This window comes from Condylura cristata, unplaced genomic scaffold (genome assembly GCF_000260355.1).
Source record: "Condylura cristata isolate star-nosed mole 26May11 unplaced genomic scaffold, ConCri1.0 scaffold00005, whole genome shotgun sequence".
NCBI classification, from domain to species: Eukaryota; Metazoa; Chordata; class Mammalia; order Eulipotyphla; family Talpidae; genus Condylura; species Condylura cristata.
The window spans coordinates 1915162-1937480 of NW_004567106.1; the positions used below are offsets into that span (position 1 = coordinate 1915162).

Sequence of the window (22319 nt, forward strand, 5' to 3'; positions counted from 1 at the left end):
AGCATAAAGCACAGCCTTTCCTTTCTCCTGGGAGTAATATCAAGCTGAAGACCAGTGGCCCCTGGAGGACATCAGTCTAGTGATGATGGAGAGGGAGAGAGGAGAGGAAAAGAGGCCTCATGTGCAGGATATTCAAGTAAAATGTCACTACATTTTATATCAAACTTTATTCAAGTAACAAACTTTATAATACTGATTGTCAAAGGTAATCAATAGCATACAGAGCAAATCTGAATTACAAAAACACCAGAGTTTTAGGACCATAAGAGACTTTTAACTGGAGGGTAGCATAGAAATCAAATCCTCACAATTTACAGATGTGTAAAATGAAGGCTAGAAAGTTGTTTCCAAGAATTCTGTGGTTCAGTGCATAGCTTCTCCAAAAGTAATATGACCCAGTTCCTTAGATATTTCCAGTTAGTTAAATCTGCCCTCGCTGTGGCATCAGAAGATTGCTGTCACTGTGAAGAAGGGAATGCTGTGGGAGACTCTGTGTTTCCTTTTCCGTTGGCCAGACTCTTTTTCACTCTTTGTTGATGCTTTTCCCTATGAATTTCTCTGAAAGCAGAATAACAAGAACCCCAAAGAATGATCTCTTTATGTGACAGCTAGTGGTTCTTTTATATTTAATAATATAGACACACTATTCTTCAGTACATTAGATATATTCCTGTATTTAACTTACATTTGCAAAGTTTTTTTTTTTTTTGCCCTTGCAGGAGTTAGAGTCTGGAAGATTAAGAAGTTAAATTTTAGTTAGCATGTCGTAGACTCCTACAGTGTCTACTTTCAGTTAAATCTAAGGCTCCTGCCACTCAAAAAAAAAATGTTTTCACTTCTCTGGACCAGAAGTTCTGAGCAAAGTGGGGCATTTTATTCTGGAGAGCACTGTTTAGATTATTAATAATAGTTCCTTACAGCAACTTCCCTAGTACCACTCAAAATTAGGAAGCTTATCTTAGGGAAAGTATGAATTAGATGCATTTTGACAAGTGTCACAAAAGACAATTCAGAAAGTAGTACTGTTTATTGCTTATGCCTAATAATAATAACAGCAACAATAGCGGCACCTTGCCTGCCTGCCTATGTCTGCTGTGCAGGCATCTGTTTTTTAATTTATTTTATATATTCTTTTTACATCATTCTTCATTTTTGACTTTTTTCCATATCAGCTGTAATCATCATGGACTTCTTACCACTATTTCACCCGTGTGCCATCACCATAGTCCCGTGTGCTCTACTTTAATAAATCTGTTCCTTTCAGAGGCAGCTCTTTCTGCCCACTATGTCTGTGCAAGTGTCCTTTTCTTTCCTTTTTAAAATAATAAATCTGCCATCTTGGTGTAACTAATAATAACAATAATAATAGTAAAGATAACGATGCTAATGGTGACATAGAAACATGTTCACAGCAGCTTCTGTAAAACAAGCCTAGGCTTAACGTGTCAGTAGCTGCTGATAAAGGATTTATTCTTGCTGGTTCTTGAAGTCAACACTTCTTAAATATAAATTAAAAACAGAAACCTCATACTCTACTTGGCACCTAGTTCCAGGTGCACCATGTCTTTAGTAAAACTGTCCTCCATGCCACCTGTAAGAAGATTCAACATGAAACAAGGATAAACTGTTGGAACCCAATTTCTTGTTTCTAATGAATTATTTCCACTCAGTATCTGAAGCCTCTCACATAAATAATAAATCTTTACTTGGGATTCTCAGGATTTTTAAAACATCTATTTACCTTAAATTGTTGAAATCTCCACATAAACGATATAAGTATAGACTTGTTTGTTAATTAAACCAGTAGTTATGATGGAATCTCTTGAATGGACTTTCTGGTCTTTTTTCTCTTACACCTTGTGGGTATCATGGTTCAAACTTGAGAAGTTCCTACTGAAGAATTCAGAAGTCTACATTATTAGAAAACCTAACACCTAGAAGGAAAAGTGCCCATTTTCCAGGAGTTTTCTAGATAATATTGGCTTATAGGTCCTGAACATTTATCAGTCACACTATTGTATATTAGTGGCTTTCCACTTTTTTATATGTTTTCTTTTTTAGAAAAGGGTATTATTTTGCCCTTTTGAGTATTGCTTTTGGAATGGAATTAGTAATTCATCAACTTCCATAAAATCAGGAGTGGAACATTGGCAAGAATGTCAAAAAAATCAGACTCTGAAAATTTGTTTTCCACTCCTGTCATTTTTTTTTCTTTTCTTATGGCAATGAGGTTTTAACTAAAACTATAGAATAACCATGCCCCTTAAGTTACTTTCAAAAAAATTCCATTAGTTTTATTAAAGTCAAGTAAAGTCACGATCAGTTTGCTTTTGTTATAAGAGCTGAAGGTACTGATGCCTCTGGGTATACACCAAAGCTGTCCAAATAGCTGAAGTCACCCTTGCTTGAGAACAGCTCCCTCCCTACGAGGTCCTGTGGAAATGAACACACAAAGGGGAGGGAAAACACAGTGACTTTGACCTTAACTATTCCTGAGTGCTAAATAGCTTCAGCAACATTGAGCATGTTTCTTAGAGATACCACCATATTAATCAAGACTTTACTTTGTGACAGTGACAAGTAGTAACTGCTCTGTGTATATTTTATTATTAAAGATTAAATAAGACAACACCACCTTACCATACGCAAAATTTAATGTAAAATGGATAAAAGATTTATATGTAATATCTGAAACTGTACAATACATAGAGGAAAATAAGCAAAACTCTCTAAGACCTTGGCTTCAGGGGTGTCTTTGGGTAAGGGACTCTACTCCACCAACAGGGGAAGCAAAAGCAAAAATAAACCCGTGCAAAGACATTAAGCCAAAAGCTTCTGCACAGAGACATTATCATTAAAATTAAAAGACACCCTACCCTACTGAACAGAAGATATTTATGTATCATACTTTTGACAAGGGGATAATTTCTAATTTCTACAAAGATCTCACACAACTCAACAAAAAGAAAACAACACAATCAAATAATAGGCAGTAAAGCTAAATAGACACTTATTCAGAGAAGCCAATTAGGTGGCCAACAGGCACATGAAAAGTGTTCACCATCACTTATCATCTGGGAAATATGAATCAAAACTGCAATAGGAAACCACTTTACAGAGATGAGAATGACCCATGTCAAAAAAAAGGAAATAACAAGTGTTGGTGAGATTGTGGAAAAAAAGAAACCCTTGTACACTGTCTTTGGGAAGGTAGACTGTCCACCCCCTATATAAAACAGTATGGTGGACTTTTAAATCATTAAAAATGGATTTAGCATGTAATCCAGCAATTCCATTCCTTGGTATCTACTAGAAGGATACAAAAATACCAGCTAAAATGGATTTTTGCATTCCTCTGTTCATTGTAACACTATTTACAATAGTTAAGTTATGGCAGCAACCTAAGTGCCAAATGATAGATGAATGTATTAAGAAGGTGTGAAATATATACACAGTGGACTACTACTTAGCTATAAAAAAGATGAAATGTTGCCATTTGCAGTTATATGAATGGACTAGATAGATTATGCTGACAGAAATAAGTCAGAGGGAAAAAGACACCTACAGAGTGATTTCACTTGTGGCAAACAGAAATAGAACAAAGGGACACACAAAATGATATCCTAGAATATTAGCTGTAGACTGAGGCTACCAGAAGGGGTGTAGTGAGCAAAGGGAGGAGTTTGACTAATGGGCATTGGTGGAGAATTATGATTCTTTGTTGTTAGGTGTGGTATGGTGACATATTACTGAAAAGTTGCGAACCATATCTCTTATGTACATGGTGTAAACCAGTGTTTTACAATAAAAAATAATGCTATTAGGGCCCTCCATGGTGGTGCAGCGGGTTAAAGCACTGCACTAAGAAGCTTAAGCCACTTCCGCATGAGTTCAATTCCCACCTGCCCTGGAGGAGATTCACATGGCGTGGCAGACCTCTCCTGGCTCACCCGCTGCTCCCCTCAGCAGTGTACTTCGTCAATCTGCCTGTTCTGCTCCCCATTCTGTCCCTGGTGAATCCTCTCACTCTCCGCATCTCTCGCCTGTACCCCAGTTCTGTATGAATAAATAAATAAATCTTTAAAAAAATAATGTAATTAAATAGAATAAGCATAACAGTATTGCTTCTTTTCTTTTTGGACCTTAGCAGCTGACTTTTTTAAGCCCTAGTTTACCCAACACTGCCTGGGAGACTGAGATCTTGCAACTTTGATAAACACATCAACTCCTTAAAGGCTGGAGGAGAGGGAGAGAGGAAGGGAGGGAAGAGAGGAGGGAGAAGAGGGGTGAAGGGTAGGGGGATCCTGGGCCTGTCTGCAGGGGCCTAGTTATATGCCCTTGGCAGAAATAAAACATCCAGAGGGAATCCCAAGATAAAAGGTGAGTAAGGAAAGGGAACAATTTACCATTTTAGGGAAGGAGGGGCGAAAGGACTTTGTTTTGTCTAAGTAAAGATGTTGGGAAACTAGAAAACGGCTCCATCAGATTTGTCACAGGATCCATCCTTTGAGAACAGCTCTACATTTGTGGGACAAAAAAATTTGTTCTTCTTTTTTTAACTAATATTTAATATATTGTTTAAATCTATATATGTGACATCATTATTCATTTTAGTATGATTGATTTTTCCTCTACAATGTAGTCCCATAAAATCCTCACCACCAATTTACTTGTGAACTATCACCATAGTCTTGTTTTCCCCTCCCCTGTTTTGATCCTCCTCCTCCCCTGCTGTATGTCTCTGATTTATAATTTTCCTGCTAGTTTTGTCTCTCTCCATTTTTTTCCCTTTCTTACCCCTTAGTTAGTTTCCCTATATATCTCTTATAAGTGCTGTTGTCTGATAATTTCCCCTTTCCTTTTGGCTGATTTCACTGATCATAATCTTTTTGAGCTCCATCCATGTTGCTGTACATGGCGTGAGTTTATCTTACTTGATTGCTGAGTAATTTCCATTGTGTATAGACACCATATCTTCTTAATCCAGTCGTCTGTTTTTTGGACATTTTGGTTTATGGAAGAAAAATTTTCAAAATGATGACAGGTTATTTAGAAACTGATTTTTCAATTGCCATCCCCACTGGTGTTACTTCTGCTACCACTTTGAAACAAGCTTCAAGCTAGATGTCTTGTTTTAGCTTCAAGGTGCTTATTAAGCCAATAGTATGTTTTTGCATAACAATTTTGCATAACTATGCATTGCTCAGTGTCAGTTGAATGCACTTTCTTCTAAGTTCTTTGACTGTTTTCCTGATCTTGAGATCTTTATTTATATAGAGCAATATTTACAGGACAGAATTAAAACAAATTTTGACAAATTATTTTAAGCTGGAAGGAATACAATCAATTTTAGCTATAAACAATTGCATGGTGTATGCAATACTTGCATAATACTAAGTTGTCAAAGGACATGGTGCATAGTTACTTCATTTTTTCCTTTGATTGATTTAGCAGGACCGTTCTCCCCCAAAATTAATATACAGAATTCTATCTTCTGTGGTTTACTTTGAACTTAGACTAATGAGCCTAGTAGACTATCTTTGTTTAACAACAGTAAATGTCATGTTATTGTTTATATAATCTTTTAAACAATATTTTGTAAGCTTGAAAAATACAAGTTCATATCTATTTGATTTTCTGAACATAATAGGAATAGTTGAAACCACTGTAGAAAATATGGATATTTGACACATGTAAAATTTCCTTTTAAAAATTGGTAATGATTAGTACACATAGAGAAAAATACACAAAAGGGATACACACAACTCCATGAATTATAATGAGTTACCACAGAGTAAAAACTTACAACCACTAATCAAGTCTAAACAAGCAATCTCTGACCTCAGAAACCATCCTTCTGCTTTCCCCCACCTTCCCGAAGATAAACATCCTGACCATTCCAGTGCCAAAGTTTAGCTGTTACTGAAGTTCATATACATGGGCTCATACAGCAGATTCCTGTGTGCCAGGTTTCTACCACTCAGCAGATTTGTGAGACTTTTCATGTTGTAGATCATTCATTTTCATAACTATTTACTATGTTTTGCATGAATTACTTACCCTTTCTAATTTTGGTTGATTATTTGACTGTTTCCAGTTTCAAAGTGAATGACTAATGCTGCTGAGTGTTCTACTCCATAGTGCTACCTGTCCACATGGTGCTCTTTTTGCATGTACAAATAAAGGGGCTGGATCAGTCACTGTGTGTCTGTTTAAGTAGATAGTTAATGACAGTTTTCCAGAGAAGCTGCATTGGCCTTTCTCATGTGGGCTGAGCATTCCTGTTTCTCCAAGTTTTAATCACCAGTTGGTACTGTCAGTCTTTTTTTATTTTAAACAATCTAGTGTATAGTTCATGATAACTCATTATGGCTTTAATTTGCAGTACAATTATAAATAGTGTTCACGTGTAGTGTATTAAAAGGTATTAGAAAAAGCTTTTGATTTTAAGGACTATGTATAATTTAAAATGACTTCTTATTTTGACTATGTAAGAAGTGCATAATGACTGAAGAAATGCTGAGAGTAAATGTGTTAAAATATTGACATCACTTAGCCTGAATAATTTGAATATAGGAAAGGACTGTTTCTTAAAATAATTTCTTAATTTTTCCATTCATGAATATGGACAAATAGAGAAAAGAAAGTCTCAAAATCCCTTTAAATGATGTTTTACCATTATAACAAACTTTTCTCTTTTCATTGCAAATCAACCATAGCCCTTAAAATCACTTTTTGCAAAATTTTGGACATCCACACACAGTGCCCAGATTGCCCATCCTCTGCCTCTTCCTACAAAACTTGCTGAGAATTTTGAACAAATTTGCATAGGAGAGAATAATCCATGCCTTGGTATTAATGGGTATTAAATGCTATTCTTACCTTTACCTTAAGTGGCCACTTCTTTCTAAGTCGTGATTAACTTTTGTAGCCTGCTTCACATTCCACATTCCATGTTTTTCATAGCCATTGTGCAGCTTAGAAGCTTCCTGTTAGTGCCTTTTACTGCGCTACTTATCAGATGAACATACTCTTTAAGTGTAACTATAAACATTTTGAGCAGGTACCAAGTGACCATAATTACTGTTCCTTGAAATCCCCCCAAGTATTGAAATCATAAGGAATTTTTTTCCCAAGCTGAAATTCAATATGGTACCCTTGTAAAATAATCCAGTCAATTTTAAGTTCATGGGGAATTTCTTTAGCTGCAAAGATGACTAAAATGGGTTTGAAACCAAACCGTCTTGTCAGTTAGGTTCCTGGTAGTTTAATGGAACAGTTATTTACAGATTGTAAAGCCACCAGGGCTAGCAAAATCTGTCACTCACTTGAAGGTACAAATGGGGGAAGAGTAGTTTAGTGAGTGTTGGAACTGACACAGAGGGTCATGCTTCCAGAGGGTGACCAGACAGCTACCAACAGAGCTGCAACTGAGAGAGAAAGTAAGAGATTCGAATAAACACCTTGACTCCTCTCTCCCTCCACTGCCACCTCCTGCCAGTGGAATCCTGAGGGGACGTGTGAGGTAGGCATCTCAAACCTCCTCACACTGCTCCCCTGAGCACAGTAGTCTGGGCTGAACCATCTGTATATGGTGGTCCCTATGGTGATTCTGGGGTTACCTGCAGTTCACCTGAGGTAGGAAGGAAGAAGGAGTCCAGGACTGTGTACATTTCAACAGTATCTAGCAGTAGCAGTGGACATTTTAGACATTCCTTCTCATTGCTATGTAGAAAGCAAAATTGTTGTTCTAAATTTTAGTTTATTAAAACTCTGCTGAGTGAATAATTAGTTTGTTAAACTAATTGTAAAGCGATATGCCCCTTTGTTTTCTTTTAGGCTCTTGCTTGACTATGAACAATATTTACTTGATATGTAAAGACCAGAATCATACACCAAATAAGTTTGTTATGTGAAAAATAAAATTCAGTTTTCTGGTAGATCAAGCGAAGATGCAAGAGGTATATGTGTATATTTCCAGCTTCTGGGCAGCAAGCAAGCAAATTGTAATAATCCAGCATATAAACCTTGTTTAATGTTCTCATAATAGGTCATGCAAGTGATTAAATACTGTGATTTTAATCTTGGCATTTCAGTAACCCAATAAGATAGATGAAAAGGCAGTAACAAATTAGATTATATAATGATATTTCATTCTGAGTAAGAGGTCTAGTTTCTCTTTGGATATATACACACACAAATATATATGTATATATATACATATATATTTAGTTTATCATAGTATACTGTTAAAAATGTTCTAATAAGTATCCTCTACTCTTTTTGTTGTAATCTATTTTCATGACCTTATAAAAATTAATCTGTAGTCAAGTTATTTCCACAAACACATACCATATTATACTGCTTTATTGTCTTTCAAAAGAATATCATACCCCACCTGCCTTCCGGTCTGAAACTGTATTTTGTTTAGCCATTGGACAATATGGGAACAAAATGAGACCCACACATTAGGTCTTCCAGACCCACAGACCCATGGTAGAAGCAATATGGGGACATTCTCCAGAGTGGGGAAGCGGAGCCCTGCATGGTTGGGCCAGGACAGCAGGTGTCGGGAGCACAGCTCTTCCCTCAGCTGTATCCTCCTCCTCCAGAGGAGCCCCAGATGATTGGGAAAGCTCTTTTAGAGCAGCTTGTGTGATTTCATCTGGAGGTTTACAGGCTTATTTCTATATTTTTTGGCTGCTAATAACATGGAATCCCTCAGTATTCTCCCCAGAATATGTTCCTTGTTTTGGATTTTCTCTTCATGGTTTGTTTCCTCCTCAGTGAAGGACCACATGCAGCTCCAAGACAGAGCGAGAAGGGGAAGTTACAAAGCAGTGAAAGATGTGGAGAGCCATCAGTATCTTCAGTTCAGTCCTAATGTGTGTTCCTACTAAAAATTTAAACCAAGAAACAGATGCTTATATTATTTTTCTTGGTGCTACTATAAAGCTCAAATGAAGCTTGACCAAGGTTTACCAGCCCAAATTTATGATGGTTAGTGAAGTTCTGTCATGTATATGGAGAGCTCTGTAGCTGCCTCCCCACGCCTCCCACCTTTCTTCCTTCAATATATTTACCTCTCTGCTCTTCATCTTAAATCACTTCTCTCAACATCAGTAAACACATCTGCCCATTAAATTTAAGGTGTTTCCTTCTCATATTTGCTTTATATATGTGTTTTTAAGATAAAGTTATTTATGCATATAGAACTGGGGTTCAGGCCAGAGGCACAGGGGCAGTGAGCACATTCCCCAGAGACAGAGTGGGGAGCAGAACAAGCAGACTGATGAAGTACACTGCTGAGAGGAGCAGCGGGTGGATCAGGAGAGGTCTGCCAGGCCATGTGGGCCACCTCCAGGCCAAGGGCTTGAACTCATGTAGAAATGGCTCCCGATAGCTTTGCAGTGCTGCACTATTTAACCTGTTGCACCACCAGAGAGCCCCTTAGATTTGCTTTATAGTTACAAACAAAATAACTGATGAATACTCTAATATTCAAGGATCTGAAATAAGGAAAGTGAGACACTATTTTCCAAAGTCTTGCCATGTGGATATGAATTTGCTGAGTTTAGAATCACAGACAAACAAGTTGAGTCTGTGATATTCTATCACCTGCCAGAACATCACCTATCCAACCCTAACCTCAACTGAATGCCCAGTGCTGGTTTTTCAGAAATAGCTGTGTGGGAGGAGCTGTTCATGTTCCATTTACTCACACAGAATCTTGTGCCTGAGAGATGGTCAGTGACAAAGCTGGGGTTCAAATCCCGTGCCTTTAAAGAGCTTGAATTTAATTACTGAGTGTATGTTTTTAACCACCTAGTGTGGTTTTATGATTTTGTTTTGTTCTGGGGTGGTAGATTCCTACAAAATCCAAGGAGGTGATTTTGGGACATCTCTGTATGGAAGACAAAGGACACAAGGTGTTTCCATTATGAGATTTGATTTGAATTGAATTGTTTAAAAATTGTTTAGGCTGTATTTGCCACTAATAATGGGTGGACATATGTTTATGTATATATGTATACATGCACATGCATATTTGTCTGTAATGTGAGTATATATTGAAGTAGAATATATTAGCTTACTATGGATACAGATGTGTATATCATGTATTTTTTAGGTACTAGGTTCAGCTCATGAGGCTATATGTATTGTGCTCACTTATCTTCACTATGTATGTTCAGTAAAGGCCCAGTGTGGACAAGGCAGAAGGTGGTGTCATGGCTGGGGGTCACACAGCTGATTGATTTCCCCATCACCACCAAGTCCTTCCCTCCAACTACTGCTCTGATGTTTTAGTTGTCTGTTGAAACCTTGACCACCCTCACTAAGTAACCTTCCTATGTTTGCCTATCAGTATCCTGGGGCTGGCTGGTTTTTGACTAGGAAATGACTTGTTTCTTTAAGGCAGTTGATTAGTTTACAGCTTTCTCATTTGCATTGTGTCTGAAGACTTGTGTCAGCCACCTTCTTTGGAAGTAGGTGCCCTCCTTTCTCTTCAGCATCTTCCCTCTGGAAGGGCCATACATGAATAGCAGTGAGTGAAGTTTCTTTACTTTGTACATCCTGGGCTCCCTTCCTAGCATTGCTTCTTACAGGTGTGAAAGGGAGAGTAGGGCTCTGGTGTGCCTGCCACGAAGATGTGCCAGGCCCTTCCTTCCTCAGGCTCATTACCTTCAGTTTTCTTGTGAAGATCACTCATTAAAATGAAGCCAAGATGCAGGTGGTCAGATGCCCACAGACTCTTGTGCAAAGAGAAAGTGTGGACCCTCTCTGGTTTTTTGATCTGGTTCATGTGGCTGTCCAGGCATGTAGCAATCTTTAAAGTTGACTCTAGGCTTCTAGGAATATTCTTACTACGCCCCCATTGTGGAATTTCAAAAAGTGACAGCTTCCGATTTTTGCCCAATTCAAAAAACCAGCAAGAAATGCCGTTGCCTTCACTGATACTTAGTTCGTGTTGTTGAGACTGTTTCTTGTGGGCCACACAGGCTGGTTTTGGAGCACTTATCTCATCAACTTAATGGATTTCCTGAAATGTCCACCTTTCTACATTTCCGCTGTGCCAGTATCTTCAAAAATCGAAAAATAGTTTCCATTGGTTTTAGTTTTACATATGACTTTTGAGTTAGATTGGAAGGATTGATTTTCCTTTCTGTTAAGAAATCAGTGTATGAGTTCAAACATCCCCTGTGCTCTAATGTAGCAACACATTGAAATAGGGCTTGGAGTAGAACCAGTGCCCCAGAACTAACTTGCTTTACAGTAAAACTTAAAATAGGATAGACTGATAGGTTATGGCAATTTCAATTTGAGTAGTTTCATTCATTTTTAAGTGGGAACTGTAAGCTATTGTTATTTTAATAAACAATAACTGCTTTCTGGTAGTGAATTCTTACTCTCACACATGTAAATTTAGAAAATTCTGGACTTCTACTTCCATTGAAAGTTGATGTGTGAATTAAAGTTTCATTTATTTTAAGTTCAAACTGAAAGAAGACTAAGTAGGAGCAAGTAAGAAAACCTCTCTTCCTGCCATTTTTGAATATTTACTTATTTATGCATACAATATTGGGGTACAGTCCAGAGGTGCACAGGCGGTGAGAGGATTCACCAGAGACACAGTGGGGAACAAAATAGGCAGATCAATGAAGTACACTGCTGAGGGGAGCAGCAGGCCAGACTGGAGAACCTGCGCGCCATGTGAGTCACCTCTGGCACCAGCGCCTGGGATTGAACTCGTACTGAAGCAGCTGTGGCTAGCTTGTAGTGCTGTGTCCTAACCCTTTGCACCACCAGGGAAGGCCTCGATCTCCTCATTTTCTACTGAGAAAAAAAAGAAAACATTCCTTATCTGATCTTGGGTTTCATTTATTTCAGTGCCTGTGCTGTGCACTTAGTGGAACTGACTTCCCCCAAGATTATATTCTGACAGGGTGATGGGCCTGCACCCGCCATAGAGCAGCTTTTCTTTAGGGGACATGATGAGGAAATGTGTTTGCCTCTCTTTCATTTCACTCCTAAGCCTGTAGCATAAGAGGAATTTGCAGTTCTCCTTAGATCTGTCTCTTTCACAGCCTCTCTTTTTTATGGCTCTGCCCTCCATGAATGGGAGAATGGAGAGCACACGTTGTTTAGCCTGCCGCGGCCAGTTCACTAGATTATCCACACAAAACATTTTCTGTTTGAGAAGCTACAAGGAGGCCAGAGGGGATTCCAACACTGGTCGTTCTAGAAACGTGGTGTGCACTTGGTGGAACTGGCTTCTCCCAGAGTTGTGTCTTGGGCTTCACGGTCCACAGGGCCTTCACGGTGGCTTGAGAATGAGGTCCTGGGGAGAGTTAGGTCATGGCATGTCTCCTGAGCCAACACTCACATTCGCCTGCAGCTGCTTAGAACCCAGCTCGGGCAAAATCCCATTCTTTTCCAACTTCTCAGCCCAGGAGTACTTAATTACCGATTGCTCACTGAACTTGGCTAATCAGGACATCACTTGAAAAATGAGTGTAAAAGAAAGCTGCCTGGCAGTGGAGCCCATGCAGTGCTATAGAAAGTGTTTAATTTCATGTTGCTTACAACCCTTTGCAATTAGTCATTTTTTATTTGTGGGAAATGCTCCTCCTTCCTCCCTTCCTCCCTCACGGCTTTCTCAGGCTGATTATGAGCGGGGACTTTCCTCTCCTGCTCCCTGTGCATGTACCGCTTGCCCTGAGCCTCCAGTCTATGCCTTTGCCATGTTCTCGTCCCTGCCACCCTTGCTGCAGCACAACAGAAGATAGTGAATCTTCTTCCTTAGTCTTGGATTTGCAGAGTCGGGCCGAGGACAGGCGGGGGAGGTCAATTCCAGCTTCTTAAGAGCAAACTTTTCCCATCCTTGCCACCCGGCAGTGGGCTGACCTAGGGCCCAGGGTATCCCTGTTAACAGGAAATGGGGGAAGTCAAAAATGTCTGCTTCCGTGACATTTTATGATCCTTTTCTAAGTATTTTAAGAACTTACCCTTTAGCTATTCTAACCTTTGTCTTGTTTGCGAGCCAGTTTCATGCTTCACCAGAGCCCCAGCCATTCTCCTCCATTTTCACTCATTTCCCCCTGCCACCATCTTTGTGTCCCTGCCCCACCTTCCTCTTTACCTGAGAGCCCTCATAGGGTTTGTTGATGTCCAAGTAGTTTTGAAATATTTCACTTCAAATCATATGGCTATCCAGTATTTGTTTGTATCATTCTGACTAGTTTTGCTATATAGCAATAGCAAAAAAAAAAAAAAAAAAAAAAAGTTCTTCAAATTATCTGTTTTGTTGAAAACAACTGCATTTCACCTGAGGTGACTTTAAGGTATCTGTTGTTTAGAATTTCTTCTCGGGAAAGTCAGAGGTGGACCTTTATTATCCTATATTCAGTGTACCATAACATTTCTCAAAGGTGAATGTTCTTTGCCCAGATAATGTAGAGTAGGGTTCTGCCTGTATTGTAATACCATGATTTTAAGGTAATAGTACTGAAATGTGTATCCCTGATAACTTTCCCTAATATATCTGGAGTTCACTTTAAATCTTTTTGTTCACAGTGAGCCTCTGCGTCTGGGGATCCTGGTCTCACATGCTTCTTGTGTTTGCTTTTCTTTTTTACCTAGGCCTTCTGCCTTATCTAGTAGCCCAACATATTCGGACCTTCCCTTCATTAGGATCTCCCCACACCGGAACCCTGCTGCAGCTTCAGACTCCCCCTTCAGCCCTCCACATCCATACATCAATCCTTATATGGACTACATCCGGTCTCTGCACAGCAGCCCATCCCTCTCCATGATCTCAGCAGCCCGGGGCCTGAGCCCCACAGACGGTAAGTCTCAGACCAACCCCCTTCTGCTTCCCCACATGTCACGCCACCTCCCTTCTCCCATCCCTGCCCTCACCTGGGCTTTGGAAATCAGTAGCTCTGATGTTTATGATCCATGGCCAGACACTGTGCTGTTTTTTTTTTTTTTTTTTTTTTAAGATATAATTATTTACTCGAACTGAAGTGGGGTACAAGGCAGAGATGTGTGTGGGTTGTGGGGAGAGGAGTCACCAGAGACAGAATGGGGAAATAGAACAGGCTGATCTACTGAAACACACTGCTGAGGGGAGCAGCGTGCGGGTCAGGAGAGGTCTGCCACGCCATGTGGATTTCCTCTGGAGCAGGCGGGAATCAAACTCATGCAGAAGTGGCTTAAGCTTCGTAGTGCAGCTCTTTAACACGCTGCACCACCAGGGAGGGCCCACTGCGCTAAGTTTTTTAAAAGCATGCTTTCATTTCAGGGGTAGTGGCACCTCCTTGGGTAGTAATGTTATCTCTATCTTCAAGTGAGGCTTACAGGGGCCAGCTAATTTGTAGATGGTTCATGGCTTGTAAGTGGCAGAGGTAGAACCCTAAATCAGAACTCAGAAACCCCAGAGTCTTTCCTCTTGACCACTTCCTGTTCTTTGCTCCATGCATGTTTAACCTGAACCTGTAGCCATGTGCAGTGTGAAAGTGTGTTCACTTACCTTTCAATGAATACTTTCCTGTTCTGAGAGACATGTTTATACAGATGGGTCTGTTAGAGCAGCACCCTCTCAAGCTCCAGTCTGCAAACCTCACCCAGGATGGTGATAAAGCATGATTCCTTGTGGAGGGGGTTGGGGTAGGAACCGAGAGTGGATGCTTTTGGAAAGTTCCCAGGTGGCATAAGTGATGCCGGTCCATGGTCCACACTCTTTTAAGTATCAAGGTCCTGAAAACATGAAGGTGCAGACCTGTTGCATATGCCTGTCTTTGACCTTGTGAAGTGAAGAAAGAGATGTTATGATGAAGAAATAAAATAAATTTGATTTTAATTCTCTTATAACTGGATGCTCATTTTTTGTTCTCAAGGGCTAAATTCCTGTTGGTTCTTTCAGCCTTCCCGTTAATTACTTTTCATATGACTTTTTAATTGGAACTCTTTATTTTGCAACTGTCAAGTTATGAAATGGGAGAGCATTTCCCATCTCATACACACATACACAGACTCCACTTTTGCCCACAATTGCTGGCATCAGAATTAAGGTCCAGAATTGCATAGCGATATTAATTACAAAAGTTCTCTGTAGAAGACTACAAACTGGTGGTTCTTGTGTCAAAAGCACAGAGACACACCATGCCCTCCACCTTACTGAGCAATGTTCGATGTGACACTGCAGTGTCCCCATTCTCCAATCAGATGACTTTCCAGTGCTGACTATAAGAAATGGCATTTGTAGTCCAGGAGTAGTTGTACTCTAGTAACAGAGGCAGACTCTGTTTTTGCCTTCATATTCAGTGTGGTTAATAAACTTTAAGGTATCCAAGGGGTGAGTTTTGCCATTTGGGCAGGACTCATATTTTGGATTTGGTTTTAAAATGGAAAGAATGGAGACAGTTACCTCTGTAGAGTTCTTGAGTGTTTCTGGAAATGACTAACGATGAGGCAGAGGGAGCGAGGGACCAGGGAGGCTAGCCAACCACCAACTTGGAATTATACTTGGCTTATGGAAATTCAAAAGGGCCAGTGGAAAGTGTACTCTCTAGTTAAAGCAAGTTGTCATCTGCTTTCCTTAGTACTTAATGATCAATATAATTATACATTCTCTGAGTGTTTTCTACTTTCCTCTTCCTTCCCTTCAAGTTTCCAATTAATAATGATAAAAAAAAATGTCAAGTCACTAATGTTTCTCTCTCCACATACACACATATCTTTATGGACACATATGAAAGACATACACAGACCTATGCTAGAGTACTGGTGTTCACAAAATTCACCTTCACTGATTGAATGCCACGTGCTAAGCACTGTGTGTGAACCTCGACACACCCGCACAGGGAAAGGGGGAGCTGGGATTTGCCTCACCTTCCTGATCTGGAATTACCCTCAGAACTTCTGTGGACTCTTGCCACTTGTGCACTTAAATTGGCAGGTGGGTACTGGTGATTAAAACTCATGCAGCGCTGACTCTTGCCCGTAAATTGTTTCAGATTGATAGGTATATTTTCTTTTTGATTTTGTAATGAAAAAGAAGCGCTGTTAATTTATGGAACACAAAATTGCAGTTTATCACTCAATCATGTGTTATTAAACTATGCTCTTTTTCATTTGCAAGCCCCCAGTCCTCAAGGTAGTGAGTGTTGTCTCAGATACTCCAGTCAGAAAGGGTAGGGAGGTCTTTCAAGCGTGTGCAGAAAGCAATCAACAGTTGTCTACTGTGTTAAGAAATGTGAACACAGACCAGTTTGATATAGGAAGGAAGGTAAACATAGTGTTGTATGTACACATACATTTTTATCATTTTAAATTCTTGATGATTTTTAAAAAATATTGATTTATGCGTACAAGAACTGGGATACAGATCAGAGGTGGGGGGGGTGGGTAAGAGAATTCACCAGAGACAGTGGGGAGAAGAATAGGCAGATGCACTAAAAGACACTGCTGAGGGGAGCAGTGGGCAGGACAGAAGAGGTCCCCTGTACCCTGTGGGTCACCTCCCTGGTTGGGAATAGAACTCATGTTACAGTGTCTGCGGTGCTTCAACCCATTGTGCCACCAGGGAGGGTCCTCTTAGTAATTTCTTTAACCTCAAATATACGCAGATCTAGTGCTAGAGTACTGCTGTTTACACAGAATAATCTATAATGTATTTCATTTTCCTGTTCTTTTCCTTCACTCTTATTTTCAGTAGAGGATATCTTCTGGATTCTAGTAAAAGCACTCTTTGCGTTAAGGAAGCTTTGCTAGAGTGGGCCATAAAGGCATTGCGGATATTGGCCACATGGTAGGTGGACACAGGGATGTGTCTCAAAAAGCTTCTTGTTACCTTCTAATCAGTACCCACACTTTCCCTGTCTCCTCTTCTAGCCCCCCATGCTGGAGTCAGCCCAGCTGAATACTACCATCAGATGGCCCTGCTGGCCGGCCAGCGCAGCCCCTATGCGGACATCATCCCCTCAGCTGCCACCGCGGGCGCAGGGGCCATCCACATGGAGTACCTGCACGCCATGGATAGTAAGTGAGGGGGCTGTTTGCCATGAGGCTAAGGGTGGCAGATGTTAGCTGTGAAGTGAAGAGGAGGGGTAATGAGCAGATGATCATCTATCTTTGCGATAAGAGAAGGAGGGGGAACCATCAATATCTGAATGCTCTGAGTCCCTTGGTTTTCTAGGAATTGTCCATGGCTTTGGCCATCCTGGGTATTTTGCATCTATCTCAGACTAGGTAGGTTCCTTCAGTTTGGAGCCTTTGGTAGGTTTTTACAGGCCTTTTCTGTTGAATCAGGTGACAGGCCAGCTTTCTCTCTCAGCATTTCTCTGCCTGTCTCCTCTGGCCTGTCCTCCCACCTCACAGCGATGTGGCCCTTGTAGCCCCTGGCCCCTTGGCACAGGTGTCCTCATTTACAGATGCACATGCCCCATGCTCTCTGGCCTCGTGTCCATAATTAACAGGTGCACGTGCAGGATCACAAGTACCATCATAGATACTAATTGCTTTCGTGGACAAAAGCCTGGTAACTTCATTTATCGTACAACTCACTCCCTTAGGGTTTTTTCCTGGTGCAATCTACACCTTGTTCTTCCACATATTTCCCTTGGCGAATATGGACCAGTGTACCCAGGACACACAAAGGTACACACAAAAGTAATACAAACTGTAACAGAATGTAACTGAATACATCAGAATACCACTAATGCAACTAAATGCACTTATGTGTTTGGGCACATGAACCCAGTGGTAAAAGATAAAAAAGTTATTGGCACCAGCAATGGAAGAGCCCTTTTATCTGGCAGTATATAAGCCAACTTTTTGGTCAAAAAACATCATAGCTGGCAACAGTGAGCTCCCATGTTGTAAGAACCACACACACTTTGCCAGCAAAGAGGCATCAGATGCTCTATATATACAAGAGAGGTGAGCTCATAATAGGCCACAAAATCAACACATATGTTCCCATTATTCTTACCCTCTGATCTGTCACGAGAGTAACACATGCCCATGGTGGCCACTGCCAAGTCACCATGGTGGCGCTTGTAAATCAACCTCCAGGCTGCATCTCCAAGTGGTCATCAGGCCCGTCCAATGCATATAGGAATCCTTCACTATCCAAGGCCATACCCAGTCCACAGTCTGTCCCAGGTCCAACCTAGTCAGGGCTGGCAATAAAATGTTGCCCTACTGCCGCCCAAACCCAGGCTTAAAACAAAATGTGATATCTGCATTTGCAGTCGGATGGGAGCAGTGGCATGGTATATATAATAATGCCTCCATGGAACCTAGGCCCCTTTCCTGCTCCTCTCATTTCATGTCTGCACCAAGCACAGTGAATGTCTGTGGCTGGCCTTTCCAGAGAAGGCAAGCTGCTCTTGACTCTCTCTGGTGCTATAGCAATGGAAAAGAAGGCATTGGCTAGATTGGCCACAAAGAGGATGTGCCCAGCTCATGGCTCACATGAGCCATCAAGCCTGCCACTGAAGGTTTTGCTGCACGCAACTAGGGATGCTTTATTCAACTCCCAGTAATTTACCATTAGATGCCAAGAGCCCGTTGGGCTTCTCCAGACACACGAACCTATTATGGGGATTGTGATTATGGGCAACACACACAGTGCCCACATTCTCCAGCTCTGCTGTTGTGCCTGGCAGTCGATAGCATTTAGTATTGGTCACTCGCCTAGAGACTGACGGTTGTATGGGCAGATCTCAGCAGGTCCACACACACTGCCTGTAGCACACTTAAGGCAAGCCTCTCCAGCTGTGGCTTGTAGCCACAAACCATGGAACATATTCATCTCCAGGAGGCACTCCAGGATCGGGGACAGCTACACTTTCTACTCCTTGGGGGATAATTGCCCAATCTCCAGGGATAGTCTCGCTGCTTTTAGCTTGACATGCTGGCTTCTACAGCCATCAGTGTAACAAGCAGATCCCTGAACTAAGGCTAACTCTTTTCACATGCATGTGGGTTGGGGACCCATGCATAGCAAGTTCCACTTGTAGCCTCTGTTCCCTTCCCGCCCCCTGTGGGTAGGTTCCTTGCCCTTCATGTTACTCTGTTCGAAAGCAAACAGAGCCTCCCCCCCTGGGTCAGGGTCAGCAGCAAGTGGTCCTCCAGCAGAACACACAGGCTTGAGGGCCTGGAGTTCCCAGCTCCCCCTCACCCCCCTTCACAGAATCCTGTTTTCTCATGGTGTGAACTCTGATCCTCACCATTGTCTCCGTAACTCTGACGAATATGCATTGGGCTGTGTGTCTATTTTAGTGCGATCTACACTTGTTTTCACCAGATCTGTCCACATCTAGATACAGGTGACTTTAAGAAGCTTTCTTGCCTTTTTTTGGTATCCTTTTTGGTTTTTCAGCTACTCATACTTCTGAGAGCTCTGGCTCTTGACTTCACCCAAGCTGGCTATCATTGTGGTGATGACACATATTCAGGATCCCTGATGGGCACAAGAATCACCATAAGGGACCATCATGAGCATAAGGGGGCATTTTTCAGTCCTAAATCCCTCATTCTTTCTGTGAAACGCTTGTCATCAGGGCCATGAACATTTACATTAAACAGCCTGCCACATTCCTGTTCACAAAGTATCTGCACAGTCTCAGCGTATGTTTGTCATTTACTCACAGACTTGCACATCTCCCACATTGGCACATGCTGTTTGCTCAACAGCCATTACCCAATCAACAGGGAGTGAGTGGTCACCCAAGCCATACAGTGGCTGGCTCTTCCATTGCCCCTGTTTTAACAATGGCTGCAGGGTCACGAAGACCGGTTTCTATTATCACCTGTGCTGTGCAAATGATTCCATCTACCTCCAGGTCCACAAACACTGCAGTCAGGCTGCTGAGGGTTCTGGTTTCTCATGGAACTGCTTGCCCAAGGCCACCAGCTCCACCTAGGTGTAAGGGCCATGTGTGGTAAACTCCGCCATCTGTGGTCTGAACCCCGGGGCCATGAGCTGCAGAGTATGTTTTCTGTGCCATCACAGGGTGAGGCTAGAGTCCAGATCACCCTTTCTTGCTTTCTGGAGAAGGAGTCTGGCATCTCTGCATTGGGTGGTCAGTCTCTCTGAAACTCTTCCTCCATAAAGCTTTCACGTTTTCACCAGGCCTGTGTCTCATCCAGCAGTTGCCAGACCTTGGATTCTTCTTTCTGCACAGAGCTGCGAGAAAACCCCATCCATAGCCCCTGCCACTTCTCGGCCACTACACATGTCCAAGGTCTCTTCTATTCTGCACAGGGCCCGTTCCAACTGCCAGAGGGGTTTGTCTACCCCTGGACATTCATGAGAAGTTGCCCACCGGGCGAGTCAGCTGGCCACTGAGTGCCATCTCGTGGCCAGCACCCCTCAATCCCTCCGCAAGTCTCAGAGGGCCCCATACCTACCTGTGTCAAACAGTCCTGCCATCTCTGACATGAATAGGGCCGGCATGTTGTGGGCTTGGGACTCTCTCTAATTCATCTGCCCAGACTGATGGTGAACCTACTCTGTGCATGGTCGCCTGACATTGGAATTACTTGTTTAGTGTATTCCCTCTTTACTCATGAACTGGAAAATGCAGGGGATTATAATTTGATAACCAAAAATGTTCCTGTCCTGATTGTCTTGATAATAAAATAAGGGAATGCATTTCATTACATTGATGTAATGAAGAATAGTCACTCCTTGGTTTCATAGATTTTTATGCTCCACAAATTGATTTTTTATTTTTTTCATTGATTTTTTTTTAGGATATAAGTTTTACTTTTGTTAAAATTTACACTTCACTAAGATCTTTTATCTAGGAAAAAATTCTCTATCAGAAGGAGCTACTTTTAGTTCATGGCAGAAGAAAATAGGATCATTTGATGCATTTCATATTACTTATTTTTGTATCTCTTGAGGCTATGGTGATTCCTTTGGGTTACTTATCTAGACATATAGACAAATGAGCCTATGATTATCACATTTCAGAACATCTAAGAATTCTCATTTATTCAGATTCTTTGAGATCCATTTGCCAGGCGCCAGAAAGTGACCCTGAATCATCATCAGTGAAGTGTACAACAAACTACACATCCCTGAAAGCCAGGGCCCTTTGGAGATCGCACAGTATGGTTTTGAGGAGTTTGTATGCTTGGGGTTTTGTTTCTTTGCTTTTTTTTGCTAGAAGCAGTGCTTTTTCATCCACAGTCTGAGTTCTTCAGCAACAGAGGTGGACGGTGGTCAGCTATCTAGCTGGGATTGGGGTCAGCCCTTGGGTGGAATACAGAGAAGCTAATTGGCCCACACAGGGTCATGAGCTATCTTAGCTATATTACACAGTTTGTATTGGTCTCATTCATTACCACACACAAAGTAAAAGAGTTACGTGTAGGGTTTTTTCTTTTTTTTTTTTTTTTTAGGCTTTGTAGAACAGAGAACTTATATTTCAGATTCATCATAATCACATTTCAATTAGCGATTGTTGGGGGGGAAAGTTCAGTGTTATTATGCAAATTAGTTATTTAAAATCTGCAAATAAAGAATTAAAAGAAGAGAGAATCCTTGGAAGGTCAGCCCATATTACCTTCCTCTGTTTGATGAGAATGTGTTTAGTCAGGCAGTGGCGGGTTTTATCTAAATAAAGGATGAAGCTACCCTTTTACTTCGTAAAAACTAATTAAAGGAATTTTAATTTGTGAGAGTATATGGTAAATTGATTGTCATTAAGTAGGAATTTAGATGTCCTATCATTCATCACATAAAAAGAAACCTCCTTTTTCTTTGTCCGATTTTTTTTTTTTTATTAGAATAGAGAAACAAAACAATTCACAGAAAGCCAGATTGGAGATATCTGTGTTGGAACAATGAGAAGGATCTGCTTACATCTAAGGGAGCAGCAGGGTGAACAGTGAGGAATTGGGCCACTTCTCTTTAATCTGTTCTGAAAATGCTCACCTTGTGTGTTAGCAGTTCCCCTCCACAAAGATTCCTGTTGCTGACCCAAAGTGTTGATTTCCTTTTCCTGGTTATTAGGTGGTTGAGCAGAGTATATTTTAGGGGTTTAAAGTACTTACTATATGCCTTCCCTCTAAAATAATTGAAATGGCATTTAGTGAAGTAGAACATTTGAAGACTACCTAGAAATTTAGATAGAGGAAACTTTTTCAGTGGAAAAATAAAGCAGCTTTAAATTCCTTCATTCAAAGTGCACCCTCAAGGCAGAGCCAGTTGGTGGTTACTGGCCTTCTGGTCACTCTGCTCTGATATTACAGCTCTTCAGGAATATTTACTTGACAGAAACCACAGTACCTATCTCAGA

The 22319-nt window shown here is 41.1% G+C and overlaps 1 protein-coding gene across 2 annotated transcripts in view; it reads left to right on the forward strand.

Moving 5' to 3' along the window:
• GLI3 (GLI family zinc finger 3) overlaps nucleotides 1-22319 on the forward strand; it is a 262659-nt gene that overhangs the window by 165227 nt on the left and 75113 nt on the right. For both annotated transcript variants that reach the window (XM_004676650.1, XM_004676651.1), the window contains exons 4-5: nucleotides 13642-13847; nucleotides 16897-17043. In XM_004676650.1, coding sequence (XP_004676707.1) covers nucleotides 13642-13847; nucleotides 16897-17043 — 353 coding nt within the window. The remainder of the gene's footprint in view (nucleotides 1-13641; nucleotides 13848-16896; nucleotides 17044-22319) is intronic.